Below are 22311 nucleotides of genomic sequence, written 5' to 3' on the forward strand. Positions count from 1 at the left end.
ACTTATATTACACCATGAATGAAGTTACCTAGAAATTGTTTTCACTTCCTTATTTATTGCACATAGCTTAATCACCTCAAGTTCCATCTACTTTGTTTAGGAAGATACAATTTGTCTTTTTTTTTTTTACCTGCAAACTAGTGTTTCATTGGGTATTTACACCAAAGCATCTTTGTTTACTCATCTGTGGTTAGACATTTAGGTCGATTACATATTTTGGTTGTTGTGAATAAAGGTGATATGAACAAAGGGGTACAAATATGGTTTAGAATTAGTGTTTTCATTTCCTTTAGATAAGTGCTTATAGAGTAGAAACTTTGAATCATTTTGTAAAAGGAATATCCATACTATTTTCTGTACAGATTGTACCATAAATTCTATTTAAAAACACCCTTTCTATCTCCTTTTCAACCAGTTTTTTTAAAATTTGAATAGTCTATTAATATTTTTTGTCTATTTTTTATATCTATTATTTCTTGGTCTGAATTCTGCTTTGGGAATTTCAGTAGAAAGAAGCAGAAATGAGAAGTTCTGAGCAAGAAGGGGAAGCTGGTGCAGAGCTCTAAGCACTGTTTTCTCTCTACTCTCCAGGGTGACCATGTGTGGCTTAACCTCTCCTCTAGCAAGGTGGCCATTGGAGGCATCATCAAAGATACGAAGCCTGGCAAGACACTGATTGAAGATGATGAGGGCAAGGTCAGTGTGACTGGCTCTTCCAGGAAACAGAGTCCTACGCTAGTCCTCCAGGGCCCCGAGACCATCTCTTTTTCATAACTCCTCCCCAACACCAGGGCTTTTAGAGCCCAGGGTGCAGCACCTATGTTACAGGCAAAGTTAGGCCCTGTCATTGAGAGTGTTATGGACCTATCTCAGGGAATGTTTCCATAGTAAAAGGGAGCCAGTTAGCTGGTAAAAGACTGCTGTTGGCTAATGAGGGAAGAAGCATTGAGGGGCAAAGGGATGGGGTAAAGAGGGAAGGGCAGGAAACTGGCCTTTGAAGTCAAGTGGGGTGGAGCTAGAGGAACAAGGAAGCAGAGGTAAAAGTGCATGAGGAAGTTGCAGAGATAGGGAAGCCCCAGACTGTGAAGAGGAAGGGGTATAGCTCATATTATGCTGAGCTAAGTGGCACAGGTAGGAGAAAGGTGGGAATCTGAGATGTTCCCCTGGGGGGCAACTCAGCCATAGAATGCTCAAGGTGGCCAAGGATGCACGGGGAGAGGCCTGCAGACAGAGGGGACCAGCGGTCTACTGAATGCCTCATCAAGTGCCCCCTTCACTGGACTAGATGCTGTAGGCAGAGACTGGATTGCCAAGGGAAGATTCTAGACCGAGATTCTAGACTGATTTATGAGATTCAAATTACGCAAAACAGTAACATATTAACAAAACTATCTCTCACTCACAACTGATTTTTATGTAGTTCGAAAAATTACTTTTATTTGCACATTTTAATGGCTCACAATCAGTGATACCCTCCCAGCTATAAACTGATCACAATCACTGCCATCTTTGACTTTTGGCCACAAGCCTCTCTCAGCTGGTGTGAAATTTATCACTGCTGCATACTCACCCATGTTCCTGTATACTAGCCACAGATTGCCCGTATCTTGACATCATTCCCTTGGTCTTAACCACAGATCCTGGATAGACTGGCCCTCAGGTCCACTGATATGCTAAGAACTTGGAGGAAAGACCCAGGGCTTGGTCCATCAAGATGTCATCCCTCACACTTATTCATGTTGTTTGTTCTAGGAACACTGGATCCAATCAGAGGATCTTGGCACCCTCAGCCCTATGCACCCTAACTCTGCCCAGGGTGTGGATGACATGATCCGCCTGGGGGACCTGCATGAGGCAGGCCTGGTCCACAACCTCCTCATTCGCTATAAGGAGCACAAGATCTACGTGAGTCCCAGGGTCCAGGGGATTCCCCTCCCCACTGCCAGAGAGTGAGTCTATGGGTGCTGACTGCCTGTTGGCAAAGGAAAACCATGGGTGGGGCGTTGGGGATGGGGGTGCTTGCAGGCAATTGCCAGGAACCTGCAACCCAGTTCCTAGTCCTTATACCTTCCTTGTATGAGAGGGACAGAGCACTTAACTTCCCTCTGCTCCCAGTTGTAAGGAACTAAAGTGCAAGGAAATCGAACCCACCCCATGGGCTCCAGAACTTCAGGTGGTCTTGACCTGGGATTGATGAGGGCAAACACAATTGTGCAGCCCCACAGATGATGCTGCCATAGGCGGCAGGTAATGACTCATTTCAATCATCCTGCCTGTTTGTTTCCCGGGACACTAGACATTCACCAATGACTGCTTTGTGTATTGTTTTGTGAATGCACCACCACCCCAACACCCAGGTCAGGTTCACGAGGAACAATCCCTTCTATCTAGAGGAAGGACTTGAGTGTTTTGTCTCTCTCTAGCTTCGAATCAGACTGTCCTCCCCCACCAGAGATGGCCTATTCAGGTAACCACCCCCGGAGTCACCTCTGAAGCACTAACCATCTCTTCCCTTCCCCAGACATACACAGGCTCCATCCTGATGGCTGTGAACCCGTTCCAGTCATTGCCCCTCTATACCCTGGAGCAGGTACAGCTCTACTACAACCGTCACATGGGTGAGCTGCCTCCACACATCTTTGCCATCGCTGATAACTGCTATTTCAACATGAAGAAGAACAAGAAGGACCAGTGCTGTGTTATCAGGTGGGGTTCAGGCTCTCAGCCCTGCTGGGGATGTGTAAGGGCTAAAGGGCCAGGTACAGCCCCCGAGCAGCTTGTAGAAGAGAGTTCTCCTTTCCTTAGCTCTCTCCCTACCAGCATGCCTGCCAGGCTGATGTGCTGCAGGGCCCCGGTTCAATTGCAAACCCTGGCCTCCATCCATACGAACTCACATGTACCTGACTCTGATGGTCTGTTTTTTTTTTTTTTATTCTTTTGGGATTTTTATTTATTTTTATTTATTTTAGATTTTTATTAGTGAAACACCATGAGGTACAGTTGTAGACTTAGAAATTTTTGTGCTTGGGTTTCAGTTATACAATGATTGAATACCCGTCCCTCCACCAGTGCCCATTCTCCTCCACCACTGATCCCAGTATCCCTCCCACCTCCATCCCTCCATCTCACCCTGCTTCTGTGGCAGGGCATTTCCCCTTTGTTCTCTCTCTCTCTCCTTTTGGGTGCTGTGGTTTGCAAAAGAGGCATTGAGTGGCAATTATGTTCAGTCTAAAGCTCCCATTTGACCCAGCAATACCACTCCTGGGAATATATCCCAGAGAGGCAAAAAAGTATAGTTGAAGTGACGTCTGCACTTGTTTGTCCAATGGTCTATTTAAGAAGCCCTTCCAAGTGTTTGCTCCAGAATCTGCTATTGTATGCTGAGATCAGCAGGGCCTGGATCATCCCAATCTTCAGTGACTGTTTCCTGTGCAGGGTAGGATGGGCTAACTTAGAAATGGATCCAGGCTGTTGCCTGGAGGTACAGGGGTGCAGGACTCAAACAGATGAGGTCTCACTTCCAAAAGCAAAAGCAACAACCTCTTCTTCCCGTCCCCTCTCCCCCCAATCAAAACCAACCAAACAACCAAAAAAGCAACAAGACTCGGCAGGAGACTGGGTGGTTGGAAGTGGTTCTAAGTAGCTGCTTTTGTGTGAAAGGGACAGGTAGGAGACTGGGAATTTAATTCCAGGGAACTTACTTATTGTTTTGATTCACACACTCACACTAGGTCTAATCTTGCCCTATAGTGAAACTTGGGTAATTCTAACATGAGAAGACAACAACAAATGAGAAGGATAAACTCATGGAAAGTCTTGTGTAACTGATATTTAGAGATTATATATAGGCAGGCAATAAATAGTCCAATGTTTGCTGTTGTTGCTGCTGTACTTTTGGGGACACCCCAGGTGGTGTCAGGGATTATTCCTTTCTCTCTGCTCAGGAATGATCCCTGGTGGTGCTGAGGTACAATATGTGGTGCCCCTGAATCTTCAATTGAGGCTTGCCACGTGCAAGCCAAGTGTACTCTTCTCCACCCCTGTATTCTTTCTCCAGTCTGAAGCTGATTTTCAGTCTTGTTTTATTTTATTTTGGGGTCACAACTGGAAGTACTTGGGGCTACTCCTAGCTCTGTGCTCTGGGATCCCTCCTAGCTATGCTCCAGAAGACCAGGTGAACAAGCATTAAACGGGCCATTGTTTCAGGCAGGGCTTTGCAGAGAAGGGCTTTGCAGGGAAAGAGGAAAGGGTGATGAGCTCCCAAGGTGATCTGTCACCCTCTTACTGACTCTCTCACTTTCCTCAACTCTTCACCAGTTTGGATGGATTATGCTGGTGCTAGGCTCATGCTGTGGCTGGAGCTCGCAGGGCTGCCTTTCCCTTCAGGAGAGCAGTGCCTGGAGGAGAGGGCAGAAATCTCTGTGTGGTCTTCTAGGTCAAACCCCCTTTCTTCCCTAAGACCATATACTTGCCATTTTCTGCTCTCTGACCTCATCAGGCCTCTCCTCATACCAAGCCTGATGGGTGAACCTCTGTTTGCCCCAGGCACTCAGGGAGGGTCATGGAGGTTTGTTGGATGTTTGTTGATCTTCGTTGTCCTAAGCATGGGTCAAAACATTAAAAATATTTTCAGAGAGAACAATATTTGTTTAGGATTTGCTTCAAGATAGCGTAGGATGGAAATAAAATTGGCCAGGAATAGAAACTGGGAATGAGATGGTTGGGGCTTATTATGCAAATTATGAGAGCAGAAGTTCTCTGAAGGTCAGGAATTTGTGAAAACAGAGATTTTGAGTGGACAGAGCAGGGTGGGGCTTGAAAATCAGTGTTTATGACACCATGACAGGCACTGCTGATCTGTCCTTTTGGTAGCAAGACTGCATTGTTCTGCCTCCATTTGTAACATTCTTTTGGGGTTTATTTTTGTCTGTTTGTTTTTGGGCCACAGCCAGCAGTGCCCAGGGTCACTCCTGGCTCTGCACTCAGGAATCACTCCTGGTGAATCCATATAGGATGCCAGGGATTGAACCCAGGTCATCTTTGTGTAAGGCAGGCACACTATTGGTTGTACTATAGCTCTGACCCTCCATTGTAGTGTTCTGTATTTTCATAATAAATGAACTTGTATAATAGCAACATTCAAGAATTAATGATGCTAGATGTTTTAATCACTGCAAATCTGAGTGTATTCCATAGATGAAACACGGTATATTTTTGGAAATCCCTAGATTTTCCCTAGTGTATACAGTGCTCAAGATGCTGAGAGTATCTCGCCCTCACGGCAAAGCCTGGCAAGCTCCCTGTGACATATTTGATATGCCAAACACAGTAACAAGTCTCACAATGGAGACGTTACTGGTGCCCGCTTGAGCAAATTGATGAATAATGGGAGAACAGTGCTACAGTGCTACAATACAGTGCTGGAACTGAACCCAGGCTTCACAGAGGAGAGGAATTTGATTTACCACTTAGTCATATTCCTGGCCCTCGTAACTACATTCTTTAATTCTAGTTAAATGACCTAAGCAATTTTGTTTTGTTTTGTTTTGTTTTGGGGCCACACCCGGTGATGCTCAGGGCTTGCTTCTGACTTTGCACTTGGAAATTACTTCTGGTGATGTTCAGGGGACCATACAGGATGTTGGGAATTGAATTTGGGTTAACCATGTGCAATACAAATAACCTACCCATTGTACTATCACTCTAGCCCCTTAGTTTTAAGCAATTTTTAAAAACTAGTTTTTTATATCTGGTCCGGAGTGTTAGCACAGCGGGTAGGGCATTTGCCTTGCACATAGCCAACCCGGGTTCAATTCCTCTGCCCCTCTTGGAGAGCCTGGCAAGCTACTGAGAGTATCTCGCCTGCACGGCAAAGCCTGACAAGCTACCTGTGATGTCTTCAATATGCCCAAAACAGTAACAAGTCGCAATTTGTTGTGAGACGTTACTGATGCCCGCCCGAGCAAATCGATGAACAACGGGAGGACAGTGCTAAAGTGCAGTGCTACTTATTTGGGGTGACACCCATTGGTGCTCACAGCTGCTCCTGGCTCTGCACTCAGGTGTGACCCCAGTGGTACTAGGGGGACCAAACTGGGGTCAGCTGCAAGCACGGTAGCGGTTTTTATATCTATTGCTGTGACATTAATATGTATTTTCTTGTGGACTAGAGAATTAGTTCAGTAGATAAGACACTTACTTGATTTGCATGTAGTCAATGTGGGTTCAGTTTTGCCACTCTTGAACCTAGCCAGGTTTGATTCCTGAACACAGCACCAGGAGTAAGCCCTAGCACCATTGAGTGAGCGTGGCCTCCAAAACAAAATAAAGATATATTTGCTTGAAAATTTTGAAAGTTTCAGGAAATAGTCAGATTTTTTTGGAAGAAAAGGGCGTTTTCTCTTCACTTGTTTAAAATGAAGACTAGGCCCAGCATTTGACTGCCACCTAGTAAGCATCTGCGTCATTGCAGTAGTCCTGTGTAGACTTGGTTTTGAGGCAGTTTGATGTTCTGGCTGGATGTACCATAATTAATCACCCTTATTATGTTGCTTCCAATTGTGGCAATGAATTAGTAACATTTAATGAGCACAAAGTTTTGTAGAGAAATCTATCTTTTCTAATTTTAGGATTACTTCCTTTGGTTAAAAGCAGGAAAGTGCTGAAAGTTCTTTATACTTACCACCAAATTACTTCCCAAAGGACAGCTGCACTTTCCCTCTGGCCAACATACAGCCACTGTGCACAGATCAATGGCTACATCTGGGCATCCTGCCATTGGCTCTGGTCCACAGAGCATGGTGCCAGGAATCCTGGAGCGAGCCAGACAGGACCTGGCCTGCATGGGACTCATAGTGGAATAGGGAAAAAAAGACAAATATACAAATTAACTGACTCCACATAGATGGTCTGGGGTCCCCAAGGGACAGTGGGGTTCCCAAGGGACAGTGTGCATGCGTGGGAACTTCTGCATGAGCAGAAGGCATCATTGTAAAGACTGTAGTTCTGGTCCAGGAAGGAGACCTATGGTGGGTTTGTGAGAACCCTAAGAGAGGTTGAAAAAGTTGTTCTTCTACGGACTAATATCCTTGAACCCCTTTCTGCAGTGGTGAGTCTGGGGCAGGGAAGACAGAGACCACCAAGCTTATCCTACAGTTCCTGGCAACTGTCAGTGGCCAGCATTCTTGGATTGAGCAGCAAGTCCTGGAGGCCAACCCCATCCTGGAAGGTAAGTGGTCACCTATAGGGCTGATGTTCCTCTCCTGAACCTACAGCTGAACAGCTTCTGCAAGGAGGACCTTGGGGGAAAAGATGGGATAGGCACTGAATTTTCTGTGACTTCCCAGGATTCTTTAGGGCAAGAAGATGTCTGTGCAGAAAGCATTGAGGGAAAGATGGATGACTTTATATAACCTTTATTAGGTGTGTGCTTCACAGGACTTTATGAAGTATTCCTCTGAAAAAAGGGCTCAGGATGAAATCAACTGGGGAAAAATCTAGACGGAAGTTTATACAGAGCTAGTTGGTTTCAGTGCTCTGGGAAGAAGCTGAATTCCAGGTTGGACTATAAGAGGTTTAATGACAGGCAAATTCTGCAGCACATAAATAAAGTGGAGGCATGAATGAGCAGGAGAAACTTTCACACTGGGTTGCTGACTAAGAAAAGGAAGGAACAGCACTGGACAGAAGAGATTCAAGTGGGGATGCAGATCTGATATGTCTTGGTCAACCCCAAGGGGAGATGAGGAGTGAAATTCCCCAGGGAAGAGTCCTTCAATGGGCCCAGAGTCAGGCCCAGCCCCCCACCTGCTGCTCAAGGTCTGGCAAAGGTATCCAAAGGTAGTACTGCACTGCACTGCACTGTCCTCCCATTGTTCATCAATTTGCTGGAGAAGGCCCAGTAACGTCTCCATTGCGAGACTTGTTGTTACTTGTTTGGCATATTGAATATGTCACGGGGAGCTTGCCAGACTTTGCCATGCAGGTGAGATACTCTTGGTAGCTTGCCGGGCTCTCCGAGAGGGGTGGAGGAATCGAACACGGGTTGGCCGGGTTGGCTGCATGCAAGGCAAATAGTAAGCATCTTCAAATCTAGGACTGTCAGTCACTGGTCAGCAGCTGTCTTTTTCCTTTATAATGGAGGCACAATTGACATATCGAGACAATTCAACTTTTTAATGTACAGTTTTATGTTTTTTGAGATCATGTAGTCATGTGAGTTTTCTATGATGATCATGACTTAGACTATCTCTTCGTCCCTCCTTCTCTGTCTCTCTTTCCTGCTTTCTAGATGGAGACCAAACCACCCTAACTCTGTTTGTCAAATGCACTGTTGTTACTCCAGTTAGTTGCCTTTGTCCATTGTCTGAAATCAATGGTTCTTACGCTGTGCGTCTGTTGCGTTATTCTTAATGTCTATCATTCCTTCGGTATGACACTCTCATTTTCTGTTTTTTTTTCTCCCCATCTGCATTTTAGAATCTGCCTGTTGAAAGAAAAGCAAACCTGTCTCAGGTTCCTTTCTGATGAGGGTTCTGCCTTTGGGTCCAACAACATTAAACAAGATTCTGCTCTGCAACTGGTATTCTTCAACATGTAGACACAGTGCAGGATTTCCTAAACCCGAGTGATTCTCATCCTTCCTCTCAGGAGACTGTCTGATACTTTCAAACTGCACAGAAACCCGTAAGTGGGTAATTGAGTCAGTGTTTAAGAATAAATTAAATAGCATAATTTAAAAAACCCTCAGCATATGACTTTTGGTAAGAAGCAGAACAGAATATTTTCTTTTAATTATTTGTGCATGTGCAGTCTGCATGTCCCAGGACATAACACAGTCTCTATCGTGCCATGCTCACCCAGAAAAGCCTGCAGAAAGAGCTCGATAAAAAGTATTTCCTATCAGGCTTCAACCCACACAAATACCTCCCATTATGATCTTTTTCTCTATGCCTGGGGTCTGCACCAATACTTGTCCAGCTCCCTGCCAAGGCACCTTCTCAAAAACAGCCTCCCTGTGCAACCTAAATTAAAATGTGTCCTAGCATTTTCTTAGAAGCTATGCTGCTTCTCATCACCAATAAAAGTAATTTCAATCTTTTTAGCGTTGCACTCAAGGCTCTACAGTACCTGGCCCCTAAATAGTTCTAACCTGTTCCACTACTTTATTCCTGTCCCTTTCTGTAACCAAGTTTCCCCCTTGCAGGCCCCTCTCCCCTCCTCCCTGCTTTCTGCCTATGGAGCTTTGACCGACACAGTGCTGGTACCTTCTTTGAACCTCTCCTTGGTTACTGCCACTGTCTGGTGCAGTCCTATCCACCCTTTTATTCTGGGTATCATGTCCTCTGAGAAGACTTTCCAGATGATTTGCTAAAATAGATTTTCTGCTCTTTACCCCCATTTATCATGAACCTCATTTTCTGGTCTGCAGCCTTTGGAAATGCCAAGACCATTCGAAATGACAACTCGAGCCGCTTTGGGAAGTACATCGACATCTACTTCAATGCCAGTGGGGTGATTGAGGGTGCACGGATAGAGCAATTTCTTCTGGAGAAGTCCCGGGTCTGCCGGCAGGTGAGAGCTCCTCTGACAACTCTGGTCCTTGGGGCTACTTTCACCCACTTCAGGATGGGGAACCAGGGGCCTGGGAGGTACCTAGGACTAGTTCCCTTTTCCCACTTTCATTCCTCCATTCCTCCTTCTTAAGCCTTAGTTTGCAGCCACTATCAGACAGGAACAGAGTGGAGGAAATCATATGGATACAAATTCATATGATTTCCTCCACTCTTCGGGGCCTTCAGCTTCTTATCTCTGCTAGAACTAACCCTGCAGCCAGACCAATCCCTAACTTGTGGAATGTATATTCATGTAGGGTGGGTGGGATGGGAGCCTGGGGAGAGCTGTAGCAGAGGAACCTGGGTGACAGTGTCTAAAAGACCCCCTAGCTAGGAATGAAGAGGTCAGTGGCCCACCCAGTATTCAGAAGGTCTTCAGACTTGGTTTACTTTTCCATTGTCATGGTTATAAAACTCTTTTTCTGGTCTCCTAAGGAGTACTTGGAGGTCCTGGGACCACTGTGAGGATGCTGTGCTCTGTACTGCAGGACTAACGGTTGGGTCTTCAGGCTTGACTGTGTAGTCTCCAGCCTATGGTACCCCAGAGCTTTGTTTAGGGGCCATGCAGGGCTGGGGGTCAAACTCAGGACCTAGTATACGCAAGGCATGTGCTTTAGCCCTTTGCGCTGTCTCCCTAGTCTATGATCTTGAAATTCTCAATGCCTTTTAAGCAAGATGCTTTATGTTTCCATTTTTCACTGGGGGTCCCCTAAATCACGAAGGCAAGCACTAAGGGGTACTCCCAACAGAAGAGCAAGCACAGACTTTGGTGTATGCTTGTTTGCATAGGATAGCATAGCGCCTAACATGCGTGTACATAAACACACATGCAGGCATGCACGCACGCACACACAGAGGAAGGCTTGTAGGATTGAGGCTGTGTGTGAGGCAGTATTGACATTGTATTGTCCTGGGAAGTCTAGCGAGGAAGCTCACTTTCTGAGCCAGGCATCTCCTTGAGAGGTAGGTTTATTTTCCCCCACTGTACGAATGAAGAAACAATCCAGAGAGATTCAATTCATTTGTAGAGGGTCACAGAGCCCGAATGAGGTGCGATCTCATTGGTACATTCACAGAACTTGTGAATGGGAAGGCCGCTTAACTGCAGGCAAGACACCCATCCTATCCACACTAAGGAAGACACTAGAAATGTAGGGCTGTGAAATGACAGGCGAAGCTTAAGAGGATGAGATTTGTCTGTGAATGTGAACTACCAAGAGACATTTAGATGAAAAATGAAAGGTAGTTGCAGAGCAGTGGATATGTTCCTGTATTAAAAAGAGTATCAGTAAGTGTATTTATAACGTCTAGGCAGGAACAAAGACCCTCCACAGTTCTGGGGAGACACAGGAGGAATTTGAAGAGGATGAAAGTTCACCTTTTAATGTGGTGCTCTCAGGTTGTTTGAATATTTGCAACAGGAATGCATTCATAAATAGTGTTGGAAATACAGGAGGCTTGGTGAGGTGAGCTTGTGGGTGTCAGCCCTCTAGGGGGTCACAAGTAAACAGGGAGGTTTTGTGGTCGTCTTAATTTTTTTTTTTGTGTGTTTTGGGTCACACCCAGTGATGCTCAGGGGTTACTCCTGGCTCTGAACTCAGGAATTACTCCTGGCGGTGCTCAAGGGACCATATGGGATACTAGGAATCAAACCTGGGTCTGCTGCGTGCATGGCAAATGCCCTACCTGCTGTGCTATCGCTCCAGTCCCTGTGGTCATTTTAAAAAGCATGGAAGGCCGATCTGACTCCGACCTGAATCCTGATGTGACTCCCTGGCTTGTGAGGCAGATGTGCTTAGAGCTTCAGGCACAGTGTAGATGCCAGAGAGGCCCTGGTACAGGGAGTTTACTGGGCTGTTGACTGTGGGAGGATTACCTTGGAGGCCTAGGGTGAGGGCAGCAGCCAGGACAGGCCACCTCTTGAGTCGATGTCAGAGAAGTCACTGGCTAAGAGTCATGGACGGAAGCCAAGATAGTGCTGGGGGCCAGAGACATAGAGACAGCCCTGCCTATCACTCCCTTAAACCTCTGGTAGAAGCTCACAATCTCCCTGGATTTCCTTTATTCAGGCCCCTGACGAGCGCAACTACCACATCTTCTACAGCATGCTCAATGGCATGAGTGCAGAGGAGAAAAAGCTGCTGTCCCTCGGAACACCCTCCGAGTACCACTACCTGACCATGGTGAGTCTCCCCATGCCCCTCCTCACCTTCCCGCTTCTTCCTCACAGGCCTCTCCATGACTCTCCCATGATTGCAGCACCAGGCTTGTCACAGCCTTCCCCAACTCTCCCCTCCTGCCTTCCACTCCTCCTGCCTCTGTCCACATCATCACACTTTTACTCTCAATAGCAAATTCAGAGTGAGGAAGACCTACTCGGTGCTTGTTTGGCACTAAAAGAGGTTCGCTTTGACCAGGCCTCCGAGACAGGAACGGAAGCCTCCTTCTTCTGTTTTCCATTTCACTGTCCTTTGTGGATGCTTCTGCTGGCACAGAGACTTACTCTTGTCTTGCACAGCTTTACATCCCATCAACACATGGTTCTACCCCATGGGCCTGCATTTTATTTTTTGGTCTCTGAGGAGAAAAACTTCATGATTACCCAGTGAATTGTGGGAACTATTTATGATAGCTCTCCTTTCTGAATGTTGTTCTAGACAATGGTCTTTGTAGGTGGTCCTTAAACCTGAACTCAGGAGAAGCAGATCCTTGCTATTGTTCTCAGTCACGTCCCTGAAACCTGCAACAATGGGCCGCAGCAGTTATCACACTCCTGTCAGTAGACAGGACAAGGGAGTGAGAAGGTCTATTGAGTATCTGTCCGGCATAACCCTCTCTCCAATGTTCAGTCCTCAAGGCTTCATCTTTTCTTGCCTGGACCCCAGAGGCAGTTTCCTCTGTGATTCTCCCTGTTGCCCAGTGTTTCATCTGTCCTGCAGGCTGGATCCCCTGATCTATTATCAACCTTGCTGATGGAGCACATCTCCAATGACACTTCTTTAGAGACTCTCTATGGCTCTGTACCATGGCGTCTGAGTCCCTTCATATTCCATTGTTGCATTGTGGATTCACCCCCTTCACTCAGCCTTCTTGAAAACCACAAGTCTACCTCCCATCACTTTACCTTGCTATTCCCCAGATATTCCAAGTATTCTCTATTTATCTGCATTGTTTTAAAACTCAGTCTATGGGAAAACACACACACTCCTCCAAGCAGACTTTTCCCACTTCTCAGTAGGGCTAATCCAGCTGGCCTTTGCCTCTGCATCTGTAACAGCCACTGATATGTCATTTGCCTCCTGCCTTCCCTTATGAATAGATAACCTTTCGGGCTGGGCCAGATCTCTTTGTTGCACTTTATAGCAGATAACATTGGGCTTGGTATGAGGTAGTCTTTGGAAAGTGTTTATTAGAAGAATGTTCCCCGGTGAGGGTAAATTTCATCTTACTTATAGATAGATAACAAATAGGTACTCAGGAACTGAACATTTTGGCCAAGTTCACACAACTTCTAAGTGTCTGCTTGTTGCAGAGCTCAGGCATGCCCCATCTATGGCATCATGATGCTGCTCAGTATTCTCTGAGCATGGTCCATACAGAACCTATGAAGCGTTGTTTATCAAGGCTTTACCTGAACACCTAAGCCATCTCTATCTTACTTGCTTTCTGAGGGAGGGCTTCTGGTGTAGTGTCTGGAAAGCTGAGATGTGCTTTCTTGCAGGGGAATTGCACTTCCTGTGAGGGACTCAACGATGCCAAGGAGTACGCTCATGTCCGCTCGGCCATGAAGATCCTCATGTTCTCTGATTCTGAGAACTGGGACCTCAGCAAGTTGCTGGCAGCCATTCTCCACCTGGGAAATGTGAAATTTATGGGTAATCCTATTTTCACCCAAACTATATTCTTTGGGGGGCACTGGGAAAAAAAGAGCAAGAAGTCTCCAGTGTTCTTCATCTAAGAACTCACCCTGGTCATGTGGTCTAACTCTATACTGGGAATTTACATCAGAAATTTTAGTTAAGTTTTTTTTTTTCAAAAACTGTATGGGAAAATGTGAAAGGGATAATGTGAAAGGTCAAGACTGATAAATTAATCACCTCTACTTTGATCTAGAACCTGTTAAATTTAGGATAAACCAGAGTAAATGAAATCATGTGTGAACTTGTAAATCAGTTTTTAAGCCTCGAGGTGGTTGGGGGTTAAAGATGCTCTGTTTTGCTGTAGAACCCATGCACCGGACAATCATCTCTGGAAGAAAATAGCATCTACCCAGACTGTAAATTATTCCTTACAGTGGGTTTTCAGAGACAACATCCAGCATGGAGCCAAAAGTGAAAATGGGCAAGGAAATGAGATACCATGAAAAAGAGCCGGTAGAAATAATAGATACTAGAAATGGTGTCACTAGGACTTCAGACATTGGGATTAGCAGACATAGACTATAAGACAACAATGCATGGTTGCTATGCTTAAGAAAAGTCCAACCCTGAAAATTTAGACAGAAGACTAGAAAACATAAAAAGTGACAGTACGGATTTTGCAAGGAACAACATAGAAAGTCTAAAACTGAAAAGTTTAGACAAAATGAAGAACTCAGAAAATGAATTTGACAGTCAATTTTATAGATGTTAGGAGTGGTGAAATTAGTTGGAAGAAAAATCAGAAGAAACCCTGAACACAGCATGGACAAACAAAAAGATGAAAAACAAAAGAGAGTGTAGGTGATGAAGTGATTATAGTGAGAAGATGTAGCAGTCATATAATTGAATTCTAAAGAAAAAGAGGAAAGGAATAGGAGAGAGGTCATATTTGAAGAGATTATAACTAATTCTAGACACTAATTCACAGGGAGTAAGGAAAGGGAGGACTTTCCAGGAAACTGTCTCAAACAATTATGTATTTTCCATATGGAAAACAAGAACTTGGATTGCCACTGCATACCATGTAAGAAAATCTAATCCAGGAATGTGAAAAAGTAATAAAAGCCCAAGGAAATGCAGTAAGGCACAGCAGAGAATACGCATAGTTTGACCACACACACAATTTAAATACAACAAAAATTAGATGCTGCAAAAAATATTTTACACATGTAGCTGAAATTAAGTACATATTAGGGATTAATAGGTGGGTAACAAATAGAAAAAAATCAAGGTAGTGATTTTGATGGCAATTGGGAGTGTGGTCACTTTTCCTGGAGAGGAACAGGACCTTAGGAAGAAGGGACATTGAAGGACTTTGGGAATAGGCAAGGTCCTCTATTTTAGTAGTGCTTATACAGTGTTGACTTAATTATTCTTTATAACACACTTTGTACTTTATGCATTTAAAAATATGTATGCTTTGTGGCTGGAGTGATAGCACAGAGGGTAGGGCGTTTGCCTTGCACATGGCCGACCCAGGTTCGATTCCCAACATCCCATATGGTCCCCCGAGCACCACCAGGAGTAATTCCTGAGTTCATGAGCCAGAAGTAACCCCTGTGCATTGCCGGGTGTGACCCAAAAAGAAAAAAAAAGTGTGCCTTATTTTTGCATATTTTTATTTTATTTTTTAACTAATTTTTTTTTTGTTTTTGGGCCACACCCAGCAGTGCTCAGGGGTTATTTCTGGCTCTGCACTCAGGAATCATTCTTATTGGTGCTTGGGGGACCAGTTGGGATGCTGGGGATGGAACCCAGGTTAGTCGCAAGTAAGGCAAATGCCCAATCTGCTGTTCAATCACTCCAGTCCCTATTTTTACATATTATTAAAATTGAAAAAAAAACCCACCCAAACAAAACATGTGACCTCTTCTTCCCGACAATTGTCTGGCAGTGCAAAGGTCGACTGTGACTCAAACAGGAGGGGCTTGCATTAGGTTAGACCAATTAAGAAACGCTGATAATGGGGCTGTGCCTGTCAGAACGGGTGCTCTGTCGACTGACCTTTGTTTTATGCCACTAATGAGGAAGTGAATGCCTAGGTTTCTGGGAATAACAATGTCCTAATTGGGGCCGATGACTCATTTTCTGGCTTAAAGCCCCTACCTGCCCCCATGAGACCCAGATTTCTCCCTCCAGAACGCCTCACCTTTCTTCAAACTCTGCTGATCAAACGTTGCCTTTGCTGATTGGCTTGTTTGATCTCAGCTAAGGTGCTGAGAATCCCCAGGGGAACACTGGCTCCTTGAAAGAGGTCCCTGAGAGGGGAGGCACCTCCTTTCACATAAGGCATCTGGACTCTCTTCTGCGACTCCAAGCCTCTGTCCATTTAGTCCCTTACCGAGACCCTCTTCACATCACTCCTGGCCACACTGGTGTTCACTGTTACTGATTTTTCCTGCAGCTGCTGTCTTTGAAAATCTGGACGCCTCAGATGTCATGGACATGCCCGCTTTTGCCATCGCGATGAAGTTACTGGAGGTAGCTGGCCGTTGTGTCTGCCACGTTGCCCAGAGGACTGGGTTGACAGAGTCCTGAGCCCTGATCCTCACCATCCTTCCAGACTCTTGATTCTGCCTCCCACCCTTCTTCTAGCTCTCAGCTCAGTTCCTATGTGTACTGCAGGCCCTAGGAGTAGGAATCTGGGTAGGACAGTGTGAACTAATCATAAACAAAGTAGCAGAAATGAACAGGGCTGGCCTAAACAGAGTTTTTGTTTGTTTGGGGATCACACCTGGCCGTGAAAGTGGGGTTGGATTCCTTTTTCCTTTTCATTCCATAAACTCCACACCAGAATCATCTATAGGTGTGATGTGGTGGAGAGTGCAATGACCCCAGTGTATAGAGCCTTCCCCACACTATGCCTGCCACGCTATCTCCTGAACCAGGTTCCATGAAATGCCTATAACTGTGTGGAGGGCTTATAATGTGACAGACACTGCTTCTCCAGAACAACACAACTCATGGAACATTCCTAGGGAATAAAAACACAGGCAGGCATATTTAATTAGAAGAAAAGTCTAATATAATATACTATTATATTGGGCCAGGCATTTGAGTGGGGGGGGGGGAGTTTGGCGACTGCATAGAGCAAAAGTGAGGGTGCTGAGTGCCGATCAAGGAAGAGTAGGAGAAACCTAGGATAAAGGAAGATATGTTTGGGACCAGAGCCATAGTACAATGGGTAGGGCACTTGCCTTGCACGTGGTTGACCAGCTTCAGTCTCTGGCACCATATATGGTCTCCCAAGAACTGTCAGGAATAATCCCTGCACATAGAGCCAGGAGTAAGCCCTGAGCATGCCAGGTGTGACCCCAAACCAAAAACAAACAACAAGATGTATGTGTAAGGCCAGAGAGACAATATAGCAGGTAAGGCACTTGCCTTGCATACAACCGACCTGGGCTGATCCCTGGCACCACCTCAGATGGTTCCCCAAGCCAGTTAGGGAGGCTTGAGCACAGAGCACAGATCCCTGAGCATAGAGCTCCAGGCCCACTCTGCTTGAGCCTCCTCCCCAAATGTTCTGACTCCCCAATGCTCAGCCTCCCAGAACCATGTTGGGCCTGGTCCAGCTCCCATTCTCAGGCCTTGTGTGCAGACTGTGTGAGAGTGAGAGAGAATGAGACATGACCCAGGCAGGTCAGAACCCTGGAGCTAGGCTCTACTCTAGCAGTTGTGACACCAATGTCCCTCCACTCTCCAGGTACAGCACCAGGATCTCCGGGACTGTCTGGTCAAGCACTCTATGATCGTCCGTGGCGAGTTTGTCATCAAGCCTCTCAACATCACCCAGGCTGCTGACCGGAGAGATGCCTTTGTCAAGGTGTGGAGTTGCTAGGGAAGGTGCAGTGCTTGTCTGCTGAGCATGTGTGGCTTCTTGGCTTGTAGATGGTCAACAGGAAAGAGCCGAGCTAGCTGGGCAAGTCTTGATGCAGCCAGTCTCTTAGCTGGTAACTTTATGCTTCCCGTTTTCTCTGGGTCCCTAGCATAGTTAGTGTGAGCTCCAGTGCAACCTTACTAGGTGAACTTTGGGGGAGGGTCAATCTCCCCACTGTGCATCAAGTTCAGAGGCTATTTTCCATATCTCCTCAGGGTATCTATGGGCACCTTTTCCTGTGGATTGTCAAGAAGATCAATTCTGCGATTTTCAAGCCACCTGACAAGGACCCCAAAAATGTACAAAGGGCCATTGGCCTTCTGGACATATTTGGCTTTGAAAATTTCCAGAAAAATAGGTATGAAGATTTCAGTGCACTGGCTCTTAGGGACTGAAAGACAATGGGATGGAGAGAAAGTGCAGTGGCTACGGTTCTTGTTTTACACATGCCAACCCAGACTTGATTCCTGGTACCATTTATGGTCCCTCAAATCCACCAAGAGTGATTCAACAAATAAAATGAAAAATAAACTGGGGATCAAGCTGGAGGAGAGTAATTTTCCCATTGGACTGGAATTAGGAGTCTCACTTCCACCTAGTTGTCAGGCTGAGTCTGACATTGATTCTTGGTTCATTCAAGGGTCTCTGAGTTAGAAGGTCTAACTCACACATATCTGGAAATAGTTGAAGTGGTCCAAAGACCCAGGCTGACACCTAGGCATGTTACCTTTCTTGAACCCTCTGTGATTCTCATGAGCTAGCTTGGAAATCATATGAGGTTAGGTATAATAATGTTGCATTAATTCAGCCAACTCTTGGGAACTGACAGAGGAACCCAGGTATGCAGGACCCATGACTGAGATCTCCAAGCCTGCTCGGATTGGGACTGGGCCTTCTCCATCCAGGTCCCCGTTTTCCACGTTTCCAGTAACTTGGCAGTCACACCCACAAACTGCCTATTCCCCCACCATGCCATGTAATCTCATCAATGGCCAAGATCCAAAGACTATAAAACAAAGCTCCCGGAAGAGAGCAGTGCAGTTTTTCCTGAAGAGCCCGGCCTCTAGGAGAGCCCAGCAAGCTACCAAGAGTATCCCATCTCCACGGCAGAGCCTGGCAAGCTACCCATGGCGTATTTGATATGCCAAAAAAACAGTAACAAAAACGGGTCTCATTCCCTTGACCCTGAAAGAGTCTCCAATACGGCAGCATTGAGAAAGACTAGTAAGAGAGGCTGCTAAAATCTCAGGGCTAGGACGAATGAGACATTACTGGCACTGGCTCAAGTAAATTGATGAACAACAGGATGACAGTGATACAGTGAATTCAGCAACTCTTTGGATAATAGGCAGAAGATAGGGGATTTGTGGTTCGTCTCTGACTTTTGAGTTTGGCAGAAGTAAGATGAAGCAGAACCCTAATATTGTCTAAGTACCCCAGACTAGAGACTGACATGCTGTCACCAGGCAGGGGTAAAGAGCATCTCCGTGGATGAGAAGAGACTAGGAGGCAATACCAGATTTTCAGAAGCTCATTTCAATACCTGTGGAGCTAGGGCTACTCCTGGACATTTGTCCCCCAAGGACTGTCTCTGAGTCAGAATGGCAGTCCTAGCAAAGGACTCTGCAGAAACTTTTGGGAGCCAAAGGCAGGAACTTGAAGACATGTTGGATCTCTCTTTTATTCCCACTGTGGGTGGAGGATGGGATGATGACTGAGGAGGAGAGAAGAGGGTAGGAGTGTTAGCTAATACCCTAAGTTCCCTGTGGATGGGCTTGTGCGTCAGCGGGCAACCACATCTGTGGCTGTATGCCGATGCCTCGTGGCCCTTGGGTTTGGGCCACTGCTGCAGGGATGGAGCTCATGCTGTCCCACCCCGGAGTGGGGGTGTTACCTCCACAGCTTTGAGCAGCTCTGCATCAACTTTGCCAACGAGCACCTGCAGCAGTTCTTTGTGCATCACGTGTTTACCATGGAGCAGGAGGAGTACCTCTCTGAGAACATAACCTGGAACTACATAGAATACGTCGACAACAGGCCCACCCTGGAACTGATCGCGCTCAAGCCCATGAGCATCATTTCCCTCATGGACGAGGAGAGCCGCTTCCCGCAGGTGTGTTCCTGGGTCTGCTTCCCTCAGGTGGAGGCCTTTTCTTCTGGACCTCATCCTGGAGGTAGAGAGCTCCATGGGGTGGTGCATTTGTTCCCAGGATCACAGAAACATTTTCCATGGATGCAACCTGAAAATTTTTCCTAGGGCAGTAAAAATGCAACCTTGTGTGGTAAATGGTATAGACAACCCAGCCTTTCAGATCCGGCTTTCCTTCAAGGTTGGCCTCAGGCTTACTTCCTATAAGAAAGCTGCTTTACTTTTCTTTGCTTTATCTGGTTTCAGCAAACAATGTTTCAATCATTTGTTACTTAGGAACACAAACCAAGAGGGGGCTTGTTAAGCTTCTGTGGATCAAGGTGGAAGAGAAGGAAATTTAGGTTTTCTAGCTTTCAGTATGCTGCCTACCCTGTGTGGGGTGTAGCCAGTGAGGACTAACCCAGGGAAGGAAAGAAAGAAGCCAGGGCTAGGATCCCCTGACAATTGTTGGGCAGGAGAGATGGAGGAGACGGTGATGGAGAAAGGAAAACCGGGTCTCTGCTCTGAACTTTGCTCGAATTCACTATGACCAAGTCACCATCCCTGGGCATTAGCTTCCTGTCTGTAGAAAGACTTTAGACATTCTGAGCCCAGTTGGGTTACCCTTATCAGAGAACTTGTGAGCCTGGTGCATAGACTCTGGCACCCCAGCCCATAGGACCTCTGTGTTCTTTCAGGGAACAGATATCACCATGCTGCAAAAACTGAACAATGTCCACGCCAAACATAAGGCATTCCTAAAGCCCAAGAACATCCATGATACCCGTTTTGGCATTGCTCACTTTGCTGGCAATGTGTACTACGAGACAGAAGGTAAGGCAGCCTATCCTCTATACCTTCCTTTTTCTGAATCTGGCTCAGATTACTGGGATACTGGGAAAGGGTGGAGATGGGTGGGTGGGTGGTGAGCAGGTCATTTTATAGAGAAATGTGACAGGGCTTGGGATTGGGGCTGGACTCCTTTTTATTCATTCGTTTTTAAAGCTCCTTTATGTACCCAAATACGAGTTTCCTAAGGGCATCCAGAAATTTAATGCGCAAAGTCTGATGAGAGCCCACAGGCTTCTATCTCACTGTGGGAAACTAGGTCTGTTGGCTAGGACGGCTATAGCAGAGCTCTGCAGAGAGGCTCAAAGTTGATTTTCTCACAGTTCTGGAGACAAGGAGTCTAAGGTCAAGGTGTACTGAATGCACACCTGTTCTGGTGTTGCTAATAATCATTTTCTAAGCAAATCTCAGTTACAATGGTGGCTGAGACTGCGGAGATGTTGGGAAGAAGGACTGGCTCTGATCCAAGGTCTGCCCAGAACTGTACCCAGAGTGCTGAGACTGGGGAAGGAGATGGAGAGTTCTCAGACCTCCCTTCCAGTCTTGGGGCTCATAAATGACCACCTGGAGGCATCAGGGACCCTGAGAAGTTCCCTTACTGCACTGTGACCCAGGAGAGCCTCCTGGAATAGGTGACTTTAAGTGGATATTAAAGGATAGGCAGGGTTGGTGTGGGTGGATTAGTAAGAAAGAGCATCCCCGGGATCAGGAAGATAGTACAGGAATTAACCTGCTTGCACACAGTCTGCTGGGTTTGATCTGTGGCTCCACATAGGGTCTCCTGAGTTCCACAGTGATCCCTGAGCACAGAGCCAGGAGTAAGCCCTGACCATTGCCAGGTATGACCCGAAATAAAACAAAAACAAAGAATTGAAAGAGCCCCCTCCCACCCCCCACCCCCAAAATGCAGAGATCCCCTCCTCCCTGCCAAGAGTAGCTTAGTGCCAGGGAGGATGCAGGAGATGAGCATGAGGTGAGGGGGTGGTGGGGGCACAAAAATTCTGCACACTGGTGGCAGGGAGAGAGAAAGCATTCAAACACAGGATGAAATGATCTGGACTTCAGAAACATCTCTCAGGCATTAATGAGGAAATGCATTTGAAGGAGAGAGGAAGTGTGTGACATAAGGTGGAAGGAAAGGTCTTAGCTGAAGGCATGGTGAGGATGGTGAGAAGGGGTGGAGAGGTGACAGAAGGCTGTGGATGACTTGGTACTGGGAGTGAGGGTGAGTGTACATGGCTCTATTGGCAGGAACGTGTGTCTGAGGGAGAGGAGATGAGAAAGGCTTCAAGGGCGCTCTTGGGGCCCCTGGATGACCTCTGCCCCCATCCTACCACCTTCTCCTGCCCTCCGGATTAGCGACAAAGGTTTACTTGGCCTGGTAGACTCAAAGCTCTATTTTCCCCACAGGTTTCCTGGAAAAGAACCGAGATGTGCTGAGCTCAGATATCCTCACTTTGGTTTACTCCTCCAAGAACAAATTCCTGAAGGAAATATTTAATCTGGAGTCAGCAGACACAAAGTTGGGCAACATGACCATCTTCAAGGCTAGCAGCAGAGGACAGCTGTTCAAGGTGGGCTCCTGCAGGCACCTCCTGTATCACCTTATGGGTTTCTCAATTCTCAGGACCTGGCGGTCATACAGATCTGAGATGGGAAGACACCATGCTTGGGATCTGGGTCCCTCAGCCTGAAGATCTGAGTGAAAGTAGGGCTGAGCTGGAGCTGTTTCTGTTTGGGTAGAGCATGGTGCAAATGATTGTGTCTGATTTATGCATGAGTGATGAATTTTCAAGGTCACAGCTGTTTCTGTTAATGGCATTAGGTATATACATCCATATATACAGTATATATTGCTCCGGTCTCTGTCTCTGTCTCTGTCTCTCTCTCTTTCTCTCTGTGTGTGCGTGTATGTTTGTG

General features: G+C 46.3%; 1 protein-coding gene across 2 annotated transcripts in view; it reads left to right on the forward strand.

Moving 5' to 3' along the window:
• Positions 1–22311, forward strand: part of MYO7B (myosin VIIB) — a 65631-nt gene that overhangs the window by 5868 nt on the left and 37452 nt on the right. For both annotated transcript variants that reach the window (XM_056110353.1, XM_056110354.1), the window contains exons 2-14: positions 592–696; positions 1753–1905; positions 2522–2706; positions 7107–7228; positions 9431–9573; positions 11684–11797; positions 13336–13489; positions 15939–16015; positions 17241–17360; positions 17630–17772; positions 19317–19527; positions 20241–20376; positions 21802–21965. In XM_056110353.1, coding sequence (XP_055966328.1) covers positions 592–696; positions 1753–1905; positions 2522–2706; positions 7107–7228; positions 9431–9573; positions 11684–11797; positions 13336–13489; positions 15939–16015; positions 17241–17360; positions 17630–17772; positions 19317–19527; positions 20241–20376; positions 21802–21965 — 1827 coding nt within the window. The remainder of the gene's footprint in view (positions 1–591; positions 697–1752; positions 1906–2521; positions 2707–7106; positions 7229–9430; positions 9574–11683; positions 11798–13335; positions 13490–15938; positions 16016–17240; positions 17361–17629; positions 17773–19316; positions 19528–20240; positions 20377–21801; positions 21966–22311) is intronic.

The sequence above is a fragment of the Sorex fumeus genome, unplaced genomic scaffold, assembly GCF_029834395.1.
Source record: "Sorex fumeus unplaced genomic scaffold, SorFum_2.1 ptg000009l, whole genome shotgun sequence".
NCBI lineage: Eukaryota > Metazoa > Chordata > Mammalia > Eulipotyphla > Soricidae > Sorex > Sorex fumeus.